The sequence below is a fragment of the Acomys russatus genome, chromosome 2 (genome assembly GCF_903995435.1).
Source record: "Acomys russatus chromosome 2, mAcoRus1.1, whole genome shotgun sequence".
In the NCBI taxonomy this organism is placed as follows: Eukaryota; Metazoa; Chordata; class Mammalia; order Rodentia; family Muridae; genus Acomys; species Acomys russatus.
Genome location: NC_067138.1, coordinates 94,622,053 through 94,637,065, shown reverse-complemented (window position 1 = coordinate 94,637,065; position 15,013 = coordinate 94,622,053). Strand labels below are relative to the sequence as shown.

The following is a 15,013-nucleotide window of genomic DNA, read 5'->3' as shown; positions in this document are numbered from 1 at the left end:
GTAGACTTTCTCAAAAGACCAGTTCTGGGTTTCATTGGTTCTTTTTATTGCTCTCTTAATTTCTAAGTTATTGATTTCAGCACTGCATTTGATTATTTCTTACCTGAACTCCTCTTGGTGTGTTTGCTTCTTTTTGTTCTAGAGCTTTTAGCTGTGCTTTTACATTGCTAGTATAAGAAGTCTCCAATTTTTTATGAAGGCACTTAGTGATATGAACTTTTCCCTTAGCACTGCTTTCATTTTGTCTCATAAGTGAAGGTATATTGTATCTTCATTTTCACTAAATTCTTAAAAGTTTTTAATTTCTTTGTTTCTTTCCTGACCCAATAATCATTGAGTAAAGAGTTGCTCATGGTTTCTCTGGTTTTTTTTTTTTTTTCTGTTGTTGAAAACTAGCTTTAATCCATGGTGTATTCATAATATACAAGGGATAATTTCAACTTTCTTTTATCTATTAAGGCTTTCTTTGTAACCAAGTATATGGTCAATTTTGGGAAAGATTCTAAGAGGTGCTGAGAAGAATGTATGTTCCTTTATGTTTGGGTGAAATGTTGTGTACATATTCATGGCTTATGCTAGACTAAATATTTCTTTCTTTATTTTCTGTCTTGATGACATGTCCTTTGGTGAGAGCAGGGTGTTGGAGCCCAGTAATAATGTGTAGGTATTGATGTGTGATTTAAGCTTTAGTAACATTTCTTTTACAAATGTGGTTTTCCTTGTAATTTGGGCATCAATGTTCATAACTGAGATGCCATCTTGATGTGTTTTCTCTGTGATGAGTATGAAGTGTCCTTCCTCATCTCTTTTGATTAATTTTGGTGGAATGCCTATTTTATTGGATATTAGAATAGCTACTTCAGCTTGCTTCTTCTGTCTCTTTGTTTGAAAAAAACCTTTTTCTAACCTTTACTCTGAATAATGACTATTTTTGTTGTTAAGTGTGTTTCTTGTATGCAGCAGAATGACGGGCCCTGTTTACCCATTAATTCTGTTAGCCTGTGTCTTTTGTTGGAGAAATAATCTGTTGATGATAAGAGTTATTAGTGACCAATTTCTAGCTCATGTTATTTTTATGTTGGTGGTTGTAGTGTGTGTGTGGGGGGGGGGGGCAGCTCTGCTAGTTAACGTCTAAGTCTATCTTCTCCAGATAGCCAGTTTCACTCTCAGTCTATGAAGAACAGACTCCATTTCTCATTGGATTTCCTCAGTCCACCTTATCTGGCAATTCCAGATTTTGTAAAGGGCATCACGTAGCCCTAAAAGAAAACTTCGGGCCTGATTTTCCTAATAACAAGCAGATGGAGTTCTAGGAAGTACCTAACCCTGTGCAGAGATTATGCTAGTCTCCAGCAAATGGGCCTTAATTACACCTAGGCATCATACTCTCAAGAACCATCTTCCTTGCTTCCTTTCTTCTCTCCTTCCTTTCTCCCTTCCTTACTGTGATAAAGGCCCCATGTTACTTAGGCACTGTATCACTGTATGTAGATGACATAGCCTGGCACTCTTAGCCCTAGTGAATCAGATACAGTCACCCTCACTGCCCAGGGTTTATAGATCTCTAATTACTGAGGAAAGTTGCCTGGGTTCTTCACTTCCTTAGACCATCTCAGACTTGTCATTGCAGGAAAAGAAGGTCTCCTGAAACACGCCCAGCTCCCAGGGATTCTAGCCACTTACTGGCACATAGAATCACCCCTTCCATTGGGACAACACCCACAGAGTGTGAGTCTCAACCTGTCTGCCAGCATGTTTCTGGCATTTATACAAATCCCCTATCACGACAGGCAAGATAGACACACCAAAGAGCTCTGACACTTGCAAAGCACCTGAGTCTCCCCTACCTTATGAGACTTGTAATCTCACTCTAAAAAGGGCTGACTGTAACACTCCCCCACCCCCACTTCCACCCAAGATATCTTCTGTTGCTGGGCTTGTGCTTAGATATTGTTTAATTTTGCTTTTGTCGTAGACTATCTTGTTTTCTCCATCCATGGTGATTGAAAATTTTGCTAGGTATAATAGTCTGGGCTGATATCTGACCTCTCTTATGGTCTGTAAGATATGGGACCATAGCCTTCTGGCATTTAGAGTCTCTGATGAGAGTCAGACATGATTCTGATATGTCTGCCTTCATATGTTACCTGGGCTTTTTCTCCTGTGGTTTTTAATATTTTATTCTTTGCTCTGTACATGTAGTGTATTGATTATTGTGTGGTTGGAGGACTTTCTATTCTGGTCTAGTCTATTTGGTGTTCCTGAGGCCTCTTTAAGTTTATATACCTCTATTTCTTTACGTTGGGGGAATTTTCTTCTATGATTTTGTTGAAAATATTTTCTGGGCCTTAAACTCGGAATCTTCTCTTTCTTCTATTCCTGTGATTCTTAGGTTCTGCCTTCTCACAGTAGCCCTAATTTCTTGCATATTTCATGTCAGGAATGTTGGCATAATGTTCTTGTGGACTGTACAGTTTACCCTTGCTCCTTCAAATGCTGATTGCTTGACCCCAATATCTGGTTTCAATCCAGAGATTGCAGTGGGATGTTTATTCTAAGTATCTCCTGTCTCAAGTTTGTGTAAACATATCACCATTTGTTCTCTGTATTGCCAATAAAAGCCAACTAGCCAATGCTCAACAATAACAGAGAATAGGGTGGACATGTCAGTCCACTGAGAGAAGAGAAAGAGAAAGGAGAATAGGATGGAGCCAGGAGGAGAAGATCAGGAAACACGAGGAGAAATGAACCAGGCCTAGGAGATGATTTAAAGCAATTATATGACATAAATCTTAATGGGAGGAAACTATATTAGCTTGGCAGTTTAGGATGGAGTAATTATTGTGCAACATTGGGCTATAGGCTAGTTAAATATATCCTAGTCTCTTTGTGTGGTTATTTGGGTACATATATATATGGCTAAGTAGTAACTGCTGATTTTATTAAAAGTACTAATAATGTTAAATATTAGCAATATTTCAACACAAGAATATTTTTGACTTAACATTTTCTATGACAGATATATCAATTTTTTTTTTCAATTGTATCCTCTACACCTGAGATTCTTTCTTCTATCTAATGTATTGTGGTGGTGATGCTTGTTTTCTGCCCTAAGTTTTCTATCCCCAGGATTTTCTCAGTTTGTGTTTTCTTTATTTATTCTATTTCCATTTTCAAATCTTGTACCATTTTATTCATTTCATTCACATATTTGTTTGTGTTTTCCTGTATTACTTTAAGAGATTTCTTCATTTTCTTCTTTAAATGCCTCTATATTCTTCAAAAGCATAGATTTAATGTCATATTCTTGTGTTTCAGTTGTCTTATCCTATCCAGGGTTGCTTGCAGTGAGATAAGTGGGTTCTGGAGGCGCCATATTGCCCTGCTCATTGAAGATTTTGTTCTTTTGCTGAACTTTAGCCAGTTGGTTGTCTCAGATTTGTCCTCGTTGTACCTGGTACCCACTGGATTTCTGGGAGGGAGAGGAGGTGGTGGCAGGGAAGGCCCTGGGCTGGAGGCTTGATGCTCCTGGAGCAGCCTTCCATGGGTTGGTGATTAGGATTGTGGATAGGCTGCTGGATCTTAGAGAATAGCCGGTAGTTTTCCTCTAGTGTTTGTTCCAATTAGACCCACAACAGAGGATTGGATTGGAGTGTCTGGCCTGTACGAGTCTGAGGACCACCAGGATTCTTGTGGAACCTAGGAGCCCTCCTCTCACCAGGGGAGCTCCCAAAGTCAGCAGTGGCACCACTTGCTTGCTTAATCCCTGGTCTCTGAGCTCAAGCTGAGCAGATACCTTACAGGCTGGGTGCTGCCAGTTTGGAGCAAGAGCTTTTATGCTCCTGAGGTCTGGATGGTCTCCTCAGGGAAGATGAATACAGCAATGAACCAGAGGCTGAACCCACCATCTCCAGGATCCAGGACTCTCCCTGCATGGCAGGAATAGCTGGGTGGCCAGAGGCTGGACTGCTCATTCCTGCCACCCATGGCCTCTCCTCTTACCTGGGAAACACAGATGCATTTTGGAGTCCACAGTCCCTCCTCTCCCTCTCCCTCTCCCTCTCCCTCTCCCTCTCCCTCTCCCTCTCCCTCTCCCTCTCCCTCTGCAGTTACTGTTGTCCTACTACTCAGAAACCATGCACTCTGTACAGTGCCAAAGTGAGTGTGAGAATGTGTGTCTGTAAATGTGTATAGTATGTGTGTATTGTGGCAGTGTGTGTGTGCCTGGCAATGTGTGTGACTGTATGTGTATGTGTGTGAGAGAGACTGTGTATCTGTGTGTATATGATTGTATGAGTGTGTATGTTTGAGACTGAGTAAGTGTATGTGTGTGATGAAATGTGTGGATGTGAATCTATGTGTGCATGCATGCATTAACTATATGTATGCAGGCACAAGTTTGCCACTTTGTGAAAATGGTGGTCAGAGACAACCACATAGCCTTTGTTTTTCTATTGAGACCATGGGCTCAAGGAATCAAACTCAGCTCACCAATCTTGAACAACAAGCCTTTTTAGGTATTTGGCCCTCACAGTAAGATGACAATCATCAGATAAATAAATAATATCTTCTTTAAAATCCTTTTACATAAATTATTAATAATGTAACTCAAAGAATTTGAAGGCAATAATTTTAGCCTTTAAATTTTTGAAAAAACTTAAAGTATACCATTAGGTCAATATTTAAGGTTGAAAAATTAAATTGTACCAGGTGTGGTGGTGCACGCCTTTAATCCCAGCACTGGGGAGGCAGAGGCAGGTGGATTACTGTGAGTTCAAGGCCAACGTGGTTGAAAAAGCAAGTCCAGGATAGCCAGGGATACACAAAGAAACCTTTTTTTCAAAAACAAAGCAAAACAAAAATTAAATTGCATTATACCTTAGAGTATAATATAAGCAATGCTGTTATTAATATATATAACAACAAAAATGTTACAATATAAAATTCATAATGGTTAAGTGCAATGATTAGATAGAGGGCTGTTGGATATTAGGTGAGTAAATTTCAATCACTGGATGACTATCTGTGCTGTACTGGTAAATCACAATTCTACTTAGAAAAGAAAACTTCAGGAGTGTGAAAAAGAGAAAGGAGAGATGAAAGTGAAAGAAATGCAATGGTTGAAAAAAATTCCAAAACAGAAGAAGAACATAAATTTTAAAAAATGAAAGAAGAATTTGAAAGAGAGTCAGGACACTCAGAAAATAGAAACTATGTTTCCACTACTTAAGAGACATGCACACAGGAAGATCCTCAGACTTCTTCTCTGAGGAAGGTTCCAGACCACCCAGCCCAGAGGACCAGCAGCATCTGCAGCATCCACAATGGCCAGGCCCTGTGCTTTCCTGATGGCCCTGGTGGTGATGAGTTACTGGTCAACCTGCTCTCTAGGATGTGACCTGCCTCAGACACAGAACCTCAGGAACAGGAGAGCCTTCACACTCCTGGCACAGATGAGGAGACTCTCCCCTCTCTCCTGCCTGCAGGACAGAAAGGACTTTGGATTCCCTCTGGAGAAGGTGGATGCCCAGCAGAACCAGAAGACTCACGCCATCCCTGTCCTGCATGAGCTGACCCAGCAGCTCCTGACCCTCTTCAGCTCAGTGGACTCATCTGCTGCTTGGGAGGCAAGCCTCCTAGACACGCTCTGCACTGGCCTCCACCAGCAGCTCAGGGACCTTCAAGCCTGTCTGATGCAGCAGGTGGAGGTGCAGGAACCTCCCCTGAGGCAGGAAGACTCCCTGGGGGCTGTGAGGAAATACTTCCAGAGGATCACTGTCTACCTGAGAGAGAAGAAACACAGCCCCTGTGCCTGGGAGGTGGTGAGAGCAGAAGTCAGGAGAGCCCTGTCTTCCTCAGCCAACTGGATGGCAACACTGAGAGAGGAGGACTGAGTCATGAGACTAAGTGAAGAGGACTCTGCTGGGCTAGGACTCTCTATCTCACTTCATGGGTCTCCTTGGAAAACTCTCATTCATTGTGGTATGAACACAATCAACCTGCCTAGATGTTTCAATGAAACAGAAAATTTTGCCTATGTGTAAAAGCATTTCTTTTTGCATCCATTTTGTTTTATTTATTTATTTTACTATTAATTTATTTCAAATATTTATGTTAAACCGTGCTGTCTTAGTTTCCCTTTCATATAACAAACCATCATACGTAATTAAATAATTTTGCATTTCAATAAAATTGCTTTATAAAACACTTTTCATTATTCAGTGTCTATTCCAAATTTCCAATGTTTTTAACATTATACTCTGCATCATAAAAAGTACACAAATAAACAGTATCCAAAACTATGAATGGATGCACATGTACATTGCAGAGTGTTTAGAAAAACACAAAAGCGTTCCCCTTCTTCTCTCCAGTGATGACTGTGCATCTGGAGAGATAGCCAGCATGCTGAGCAGTGCAAAGCCAGCCAACGACTCTTGCTGCTGTCACACTGTGTCTTAGTTCTCTCTGACCTAGTACTCCCCAGAGTCACTTTCTGTTTGACTTCTCTGACCTCTGTTATTTATCATCCACTCTCAACTGCAGTGAACAACTCTATTGGGTTCTAAATAGAAGTAATATCATGTAGAACAACACAAAATAGATCAAGAAAATGACTAGTCTGCATTTATTAACACACAAAAACTCCAAGAACAACCTGGGAATCAACCCACTTCATAATAGCCTCAGGACCAGCCCTTGGAATAAATACCACCAGGGAAGGAAAATGCCTCTAAAATTAAACTCATCAAGCACCACTATTTCCTCTCTAGTTCGTGGCTTTTCTCCGTCTCCCTCTTCACTTGCTCCCCTTCTGCTCTTTTTTTTTTCATCATCATCATCCTCTTCTCTTTGCTCCTCCTCATCCTCATTCTTCTTGTCTTCATCCTCCTCTACCTTCTGCTCCTACTTCTTTGCAGTCCCATTGGTTGTGCATAGTATAGCGCCATCTCTTGGAGAGCGAGTACCCTCTCCCGAGGGCTCCATTCCTGAGGATAACTGAATCTTTCTCTTCCAGCAGGCTTCAGTTGACAAAATTCCTCAGCTAGAGGTGAAGTTGCCTCCATTTTCGAAGATAGAAGTTTCATGTGCCTTGGCCTTCTTAATTCACTCATAACCATTCTTAGGTCATGTGTGCAACTGATCTGTTGTGTCCCAGAACACACCTTTGTTGTGGTCATCCACACCCTCTGGCTCTTACCATTCTTCTGTTCCCTCTTCTGCAATGATCCTTGAGGACAGAAAATTAGCTGCTTACTCTCTACCCAGTGACCAGTTGTGGTTCTTTGTGCTGTTCACGTGGACTGAAAGAGGGTTCAGTGGTAAGGCTTGGCCAGTGCAGTGACTCTCTGATAGATGTGTAGGTGTAATTTGGAATCACGTATTGGGACACCACAAATACAAAGATGCTTTTATTCTTTGGTAGCTTCATGGTGCCACTTGTGTTTTGAAAGAGATACTTCTGGAAGACAAATTTTTGAAAGTTTAATTTGGAATGCATTGACCAGAATATCACTTGAAAGATCACTTTCATAGCATTGTTTAATTTAATGTCCATGTATCTTCTGCATTTTATGATAGTACCTACTTGTTAGTAGTTAGCATGCTGCTACTACATTGTTGTTTGGATGACACGTCAGCTTCTTTCATTAGTTTTCATTCCCAATGACATCACATTTTCTGGTTCAGTGACACAAACCAACATCAGTGTCTTCTTTCCAGTAAAGTAGAAAATGGAAAAAAAACTAGAAGTGGGGACTTCTACCATCAAGGGAAGATGAAAGAGTAAGTGGAAAAGTACAGACAACTGAAGCACTGAACGCACTTGCTGTCTGTCAGACCTGCCTGAGCATCTCTGCTTTAGACACATGGACACTGAGGATTAATTCTGAATTCAGTGTTCAATAAGAAAAAGATGGCTGACAGTTTATATCTGCATATATATGTACTGTATATTATAAATATTATAGGTGGTGTGGCCTAGACTGAAACTGAAAGTGAAATGACAGGTAAACATATATTATACATGATTTTCTGTTTAATAGCAGTATACACTATTTATAATTATATGTGTGCACACACAGACTCTTTTTCATATTCTCCCAGTACCTCCCTGCTTTCCCAGAACCCATCTTTCAGCCTCACAGTCCTTGTTTTCACTTATTGATGCAGAACGCCCCTGTGTTCTCCGCATTCATGGCATATTAAACAGCTCTCTATATCTGTGTTGTGTTGCATCTTGATTTCTGCCTTTATTTTCTTCTGAAAAAGTATAACTACTATTTGAAGACAAAATGAGTCAGTTCAAGATTTGTAAGAAACCCTTACAAGGGAGAATCTCATTCTACTTTTGGAACTCATAGGATGTTCTTCTAATGACTTAATGTTGACTGTGTCAAAAGAAAGAAGGAAATAGAAAGAAAAGAAAGGAAGGAAGGATAAACAGAAAAGAAGAAGAGGAGAAAAAGAAGAGAAAACAGAGGACATAAATAAGAATGGTAGAAAGAAAAGATAGGAATGAAATAAATAAATAAAGGAAGAAAGGGAAATAAAAGAAACAGATAATGAGAAAAGAGGGAGTGAAGAAGAAAGAAGAGAAAAAAGAAAGAAAGAAAGAATGGAAGAAGGGAGGAAAGAGAAAGGAAACAGAATCTTCAATGCTTATGAGCATTTAGAGAAGAAGAGAGCCACCTACTGGCCACGGCCTGCAAAGAACAGATTCCTACTCTAGCACCTTCTCTGCAGAATTCTGTTTCCTGGCACTTTCCACCACAATAAAATGGGCTTTTCCCAGAAGAACCGACTTCATATTGGAAGATCCCATTTCCTTCAGTTCTCATCTGAGGGAGGAAAAATCCTCTCAGGTCCACACTTCTCATGTCTTCTGAACCATGGTGGGCTAAAGATGCACAAAATGGTCAGTGTGTGTCCCTTCCCTCGACCCTTCTAGTAACAAGGTTCTCTGCAGCAGAAGGAGTCTGTGTTTTGTCACCTTATGAGCTATTCACAACCCAGATCACATCATTTGGAGCATTAGGAAAACATTCGGAATGCATCATCAAACTGAACAACCCTACCCTGAGCTAGGAATGCTGTGAAATAGCGTCTGATCCCACAGGAGAGATTCTCCACCTGCTGCCCTGCCTGCTGATACCAGCAACAATGAGCTTGGGGAGTGCACTAATTAACGACTGTCTTTTAGTCTGCAACTTCAAGAGTTCAGATAACCTCTTCCACCTGAGATCACTTGAAATCTGCTTTCAGTGTCCTCTGCACAAAGTCCTCTCACTTGCCAATGAGCTCAAGCCTTTCCACCACTTTCTCTTTTAACAGATTCAGTGCAACACATCATATACCAAGGTCCTTGACTCTTTGCAGTTTAGGTTGTTTTACAGGATGATGAATATGGACCTATTTTCTTTCTTCTACTGGCAAGCATCAAGTAGGATGAGCATCAATGGTGAAGATGGTCTCTTATTTCTAATGTGTACTTTTGTACTCTTTGGGAAAACCAAGGTGGCAGTAGGTTCGAGGACTCATCTTTGGGTCTTCAATTCCATTCCATGGATCAACCTTCTGGTTTTATTCCAAGCCCATGTTGATGTCATAACTATGATTCCATAATACATAGTGAGATTGAGGACATTGACACCTGAACAAGTCTTTTTATTACTTAATATGGCTTTAGTCACTGTACATATTTTGTGAATAATAAATAAGTTTAATTTTTATTAAGTGAAACATATAATTGTTACATTGTGTGCTTGCATTTTCATGTGCATACATTGGGACAAGTGTCAATCATTGTGTGGTTTTTGTTTTTTTTACCTCAGTCACTCCCTACCTCATTTCCTTCACAAGTTCTCTCAGATAAACTAGGGCTCACTATTGACCTTGTGGTGGCTATACTGATCACCTTGACATCTAGAAAGAAATGAAACAGAAAAATGTAGGGCCGCACCTCTGAGGGAATTTTGCTTAATTTGAAGTGTGAAGATGCACTTCCAAATAGGATCTTTAAGACGGGAAGACACGAAAGACATCTGGATCTTTGAGGTGTGAAGATTCACCTCTAATCTGGGCCACACCTTCTGCTGGAAGCCTATACAAGTACATGAGTGAAAGAAGCTTTGAGGTGCCTGCTTTCTTTACCCTCAGTAGCAAATCCTCTCCTGCACTGGCAATAGAACCGGCACTACTGGATCCCAGCATATACTGAATACCAGTAAGACATCAAGCCTCTTGGAATAAATAATTTCTGAATTCATGGACCTTCATACATGAGCAACCATGTTGGGAATAGCTGAATTTCAGCCTGTAAGTCACTTTAATAACACACACACACACACACACACACACACACACACACACAGACACACATGAGAGAGAGAGAGAGAGAGAGAGAGAGAGAGAGAGAGAGAGAGAGAGAGAGAGAGAGAGAGAGATCTTTTCTATCAACACTGTTACTCTAGAGGACACTAACTAATAAAGTGCTCCAGGTACATGTCTCTGTGTCCTCCTCAGTCTCAAGATTACATCTTGTACTCCTGTACCGATATTTACATGGATTCTGGGAAACCAGTCAGGTGTTTCTGCATTTACTGCAAACATGCTTCTGACTGGCAATCTCCCCAGTGCCTATTTTATTCATTAAGTACATCTACAAAAATTTACAACTCTAGTGTATAAAAATATAATAGCTATAGTGACTTTCAGAAATGAGAGGTAACAAATATTGATATTGATATGAAACTTAAGAGAGATTGTATTGTCTCCTTAAGAAAATGATATAATTAAGGCAAAAACTTTCTGCTTCTTCAGTTTAATGGAATCGAAGCAAAGACCATATAACTAGTTCTGATTGACTTTCAACTTTGCTAAATGACACAAGGAGAAAGGAAGGAAAATGAGGGCCTCTCTGCAGGAGCTCTGGTGCGAATAATGGTGAGTAGGGAATATAAGGCAACCGAGATTTCATTCGCGAGGTACTTTGGAATCAGGGAAGTGCAACACCCTTCCCGTCTTCTGAGAGGTAAAGCAAAGTGCTGAAATTTGTTTAAAAGATTTGAAAGCAAAGAAAGAACAAGCAGGCTACCAAGATGAGACTTGATAGCCTATGACCATATAGTGGAGGAGGAGGTCCCCCTCAGTCTTAGACCTAGGGGAGGGAAATAGGGTCAAAGCGAGATGGAGGGAGGAATGAGAGGATACAAGTGATGGTATAACAATTGAATTGTAATCTGAATAAATAAATTTTAAGATTTAAATTTTAAAAAAGATTTGAAAGCAGTCAGAGACATGTGTAGCCAAAGTCTCATAATAGCAAATAAAATAAAATAAAATAAAATAGCAAATAAAATCAGAAAACTATCCATACTATGAAAGAGATAATCAGTAAAGAGTTGCTAAAAAGACAGAGACAGAAATCTTAGAATTGAAGAATTCAATATATCAAAGATATGTCAGGGAGAGCTTCAAAACACACATGAGGTACCTTTATCACAAATGAGTGAGTGAGCTAATGTGTGATTTTGTGTGTGTGTGTGTGTGTGTGTGTGAGAGAGAGAGAGAGAGAGCGAGAGAGAGAGAGAGAGAGAGAGAGAGAGAGAGACAGAGACAGAGGGAGAGAGTGTTCCTGCACAACTTGTTATATTGTGAATATTGTGGTTGGAGCCACCATACAGTCATTGGTTATTCAATGCAAACCACGATTCCAGTAATGCAATTCTGTAATCAAGCTTGAACAGCAAGCCTTTTACACATTGAGCCCCATGATACCATGACAATCATTAGATAAATAGCTAATATACAATGATGATTAAATTAAACTTTATGTAAATGTGTATTAAAGACAAAGAAGGCAAGTTGAAGAACTCCTTTTAAAACACTACATTTGGGAAAATGTACTATTTCATGTACTTTAGTGTAAAAAATTTTGCATCATACTTTAAATTATGATTTAGATTGTTTTATAATTGTTAGAAATAAAGTTATTATAAGATATATTACAATATCTCTTATAGATAAATTTTGTGTTTAAAAAATGTAATATGAGCACAGCAGTGCACCCCTGTAATCTCAACAATCTTGGAGGTAGAGGCAGGAAATCCCTGTGATTTGAAGGCCAGCCTGGTCTACAAAACGAATCCAGAACAGATAAGGCTACACAAAGAAACCCTGTTTTGAAAAAGAGAAACAAATAAACTACATGTGTAATAATATTAATGAAAATTCTAATTATTAAAAGAAAAACTGTAAAACAACTTTCAGAGAGGAGTAGTGAAAGAGGAAGCAGGAATGAAAACAAAAGTGGTTTAGAAGATGCCCAGACAAAACCAGATAGTGAATGTTTAAAAAGTAAAAGACAGTTATGAAATTGGGCGGGAATTCAGAAAATGGAAACTAGTGTTCCCCCTATTTAAGACACATGCACACAGGATGGTCATCAGAGAACCTAGAGGGGAAGGTTCAGGACCACACAGCCCAGAGGACCAGCAGCATCTGCAGCATCCGCAATGGCTAGGCTCTGTGCTTTCCTGGTGGCCCTGGTGGTGATGAGCTACTGATCCACCTGCTCTCTAGGATGTGATCTGCCTCAAACACAGAACCTCAGGAACAGGAGAGCCTTGACACTCCTGGCACAGATGAGGAGACGCTCCTCTTTCTCCTGCCTGCAGGACAGAAAGGACTTTGGATTCCCTTTGGAGAAGGTGGATGCCCAGCAGATCCAGAAGACTCACACCATCCCTGTCCTGCATGAGCTGACCCAGCAGCTCCTGACCCTCTTCAGCTCAGTGGCCTCATCTGCTGCTTGGGAGGCAAGCCTCCTAGACACGCTCTGCACTGGCCTCCACCAGCAGCTCAGGGACCTGCAAGCCTGTCTGATGCAGCAGGTGGAGGTGCAGGAACCTCCTGTGAGGCAGGAAGACTCCCTGGGGACTGTGAGGAAATACTTCCAGAGGATCACTGTCTACCTGAGAGAGAAGAAACACAGCCCCTGTGCCTGGGAGGTGGTGAGAGCAGAAGTCAGGAGAGCCCTGTCTTCCTCAGCCAACTGGATGGCAAGACTGAGAGAGGAGGAGGACTGAGTTCTCTACCCATTCAGATGTATTTATTTATTTATTTATTTATTTATTTATTTATTTATTTATTTAGAATTTATTTATTTATATTTTTACTTAGTTACTTGGTTATTATGGAACTCTTTTTTTTTTAACTCAGCAATCCAATTATTTATTTCTGATAAAATAATTTTATATTCCCAGTCTTTTCAAAATTAATTTATTCAGAGTACAACTCAATTGTTTACCCCTCATTTGTATCCTCCTGTTCCTCCCTCCCTCCCTCTTTCACCTTATTCCTCTCCCCTAGGTATGTGACAGAAGGGGACAACCTCCCCCACCATTTGGTCACAGTCTATCAAGTCTCATCCTGGTAGCCTGCATATCTTTTCTCTGAGTGCCATCACACCTCCCAAACAAGGTGAACTGGTCAAATATGGGGCACCAGAATTCATGTCATAGTCAGTCCCCACTCTCCAAACAACTGTGGAAAATATTCTGTCCATTGATGAGATCCGAATAGGGGTTCAATGTTACTGCATGTATTGTCCTTGGTTGGTGCAGCAGTTTGAGCCAACCCACCTGGGTCCAGATGTACCTGTCATGATGTGCTTCTTGTAGGTTTCTAGGACCCTCTGGATCCTTCTATTTCCCCATTCTATCATACGTCTCTCACTTAAGAGTCCCAATATGAAGTCCCTGCATCTATCTCAATCTCCTGGTAAGTGAAGAAGTTCAGGGGAGATCCCTTTTGGTCTAGTGTACAATTAAAAGTGAGTATATATCATGTGAGTCTTTCTGCTTCTGAGTTAACTCAGTATAATCATTTCTGGTTTCATCACTTGCTCACAAATTTCAGGATTTCCTTGTTTTTAATTCCAGTGTAATTGAACCACATTTCTTCATGCATTCTTTGACTGAGAGACATTTAGGTTGTTTCCAGGTTCTGGCTATTACGAATAAGGCTGTTATGAACATGGTTGAGCATATGTCCTTATTGTGTGGTGGGGGATCTTTTGGGTATATTCCAAGGAGTGGAATTGCTGGGTCTTGAGGTAGCCTTATTACCAGTTTTCTAAGAAAGCACCAAATTTTGTGTGCTTTATGAAACTTACACCAAGAAGACATGACTTCCAGGATGAGTTCTGAAGTCATCCTTCTTAGCACACTCTCGTGGAGTTACATACAAGAAGGAAGGCTGAGGATGTGATTTCTCTTGCATCAGAGTTTTAGTAAATTTGATAGCTGCTGAGTAAGTCCCATGTAATGAAGAAGAAACAGCATCCTGGGATCAGACTCTCCACACACATACACGACACAGAAGAACCAGCACCAAGTACTGGGGTAATTGTTACAGGCTAAAGTGCACTAGAGACCTCAGTACAAAAGTGGGTGACAGAAAGGGGGTGTCTCCATTGACCCTGACTTTGAGAGACCAGTGAAGCACAGCCACACGGCCTGAAAGAATTTGTTCCTAGAGAGAGAAATCTCTGAGATCTCCCTTTGCCTGTTTGTGTCCCATATGGGAATAAAGAGCAAAAGCACCATGTGGATCTCCATCCTGAAGAGACTCTGTGCTATGAAGGCTCTGCCCAATCACTGCCCAGTTACATGAGCCAGGGAGCCAAGAGCATCACTTTCCACTGAAAGTAAGGAAGACAGCAAAGACCAAATGTTGTCCCTCAAAGACCAGTGCATATTAAACGAATTAAATAACACTGTGTTGCATCGTATGGGGTGTGTGTCTGTGTGTTTGCACATTTGTGAGTGTAGGTGCAAAGCTGTGTTCTCGCAAAGGAGGAGTAATGGACTCTTCGTACAGAGACACAAGCTAAAGGACTTGGTTCTGTGTATACTAGCCCTGTGAACATGCTTCACGGATTTCTACACTTCTTCAAACTTCCTAAAGAGTTGAAATTTACATGTTAGTCATCTCACCTATGTGGATTCATAGG

The 15,013-nt window shown here is 40.6% G+C and overlaps 1 protein-coding gene and 1 pseudogene across 1 annotated transcript; both read left to right on the top strand.

Moving 5' to 3' along the window:
- Positions 1-5,324: 5,324 nt before the first annotated feature.
- LOC127207228 (interferon alpha-13-like) lies at positions 5,325-5,894 on the top strand. The gene has a single exon (XM_051166603.1). It carries the CDS (start codon positions 5,325-5,327, stop codon positions 5,892-5,894), a length of 570 nt encoding a protein of 189 aa, XP_051022560.1.
- Positions 5,895-12,512: 6,618 nt separating this feature from the next.
- LOC127207221 (interferon alpha-12-like) lies at positions 12,513-13,085 on the top strand (annotated as a pseudogene).
- The last annotated feature ends 1,928 nt before the right edge of the window (positions 13,086-15,013 follow it).

Bases quoted from the DNA above. Each gene is read 5' to 3' on its own strand.
- LOC127207228 (XM_051166603.1), top strand. From the start codon at position 5,325: ATGGCCAGGCCCTGTGCTTTCCTGATGGCCCTGGTGGTGATGAGTTAC.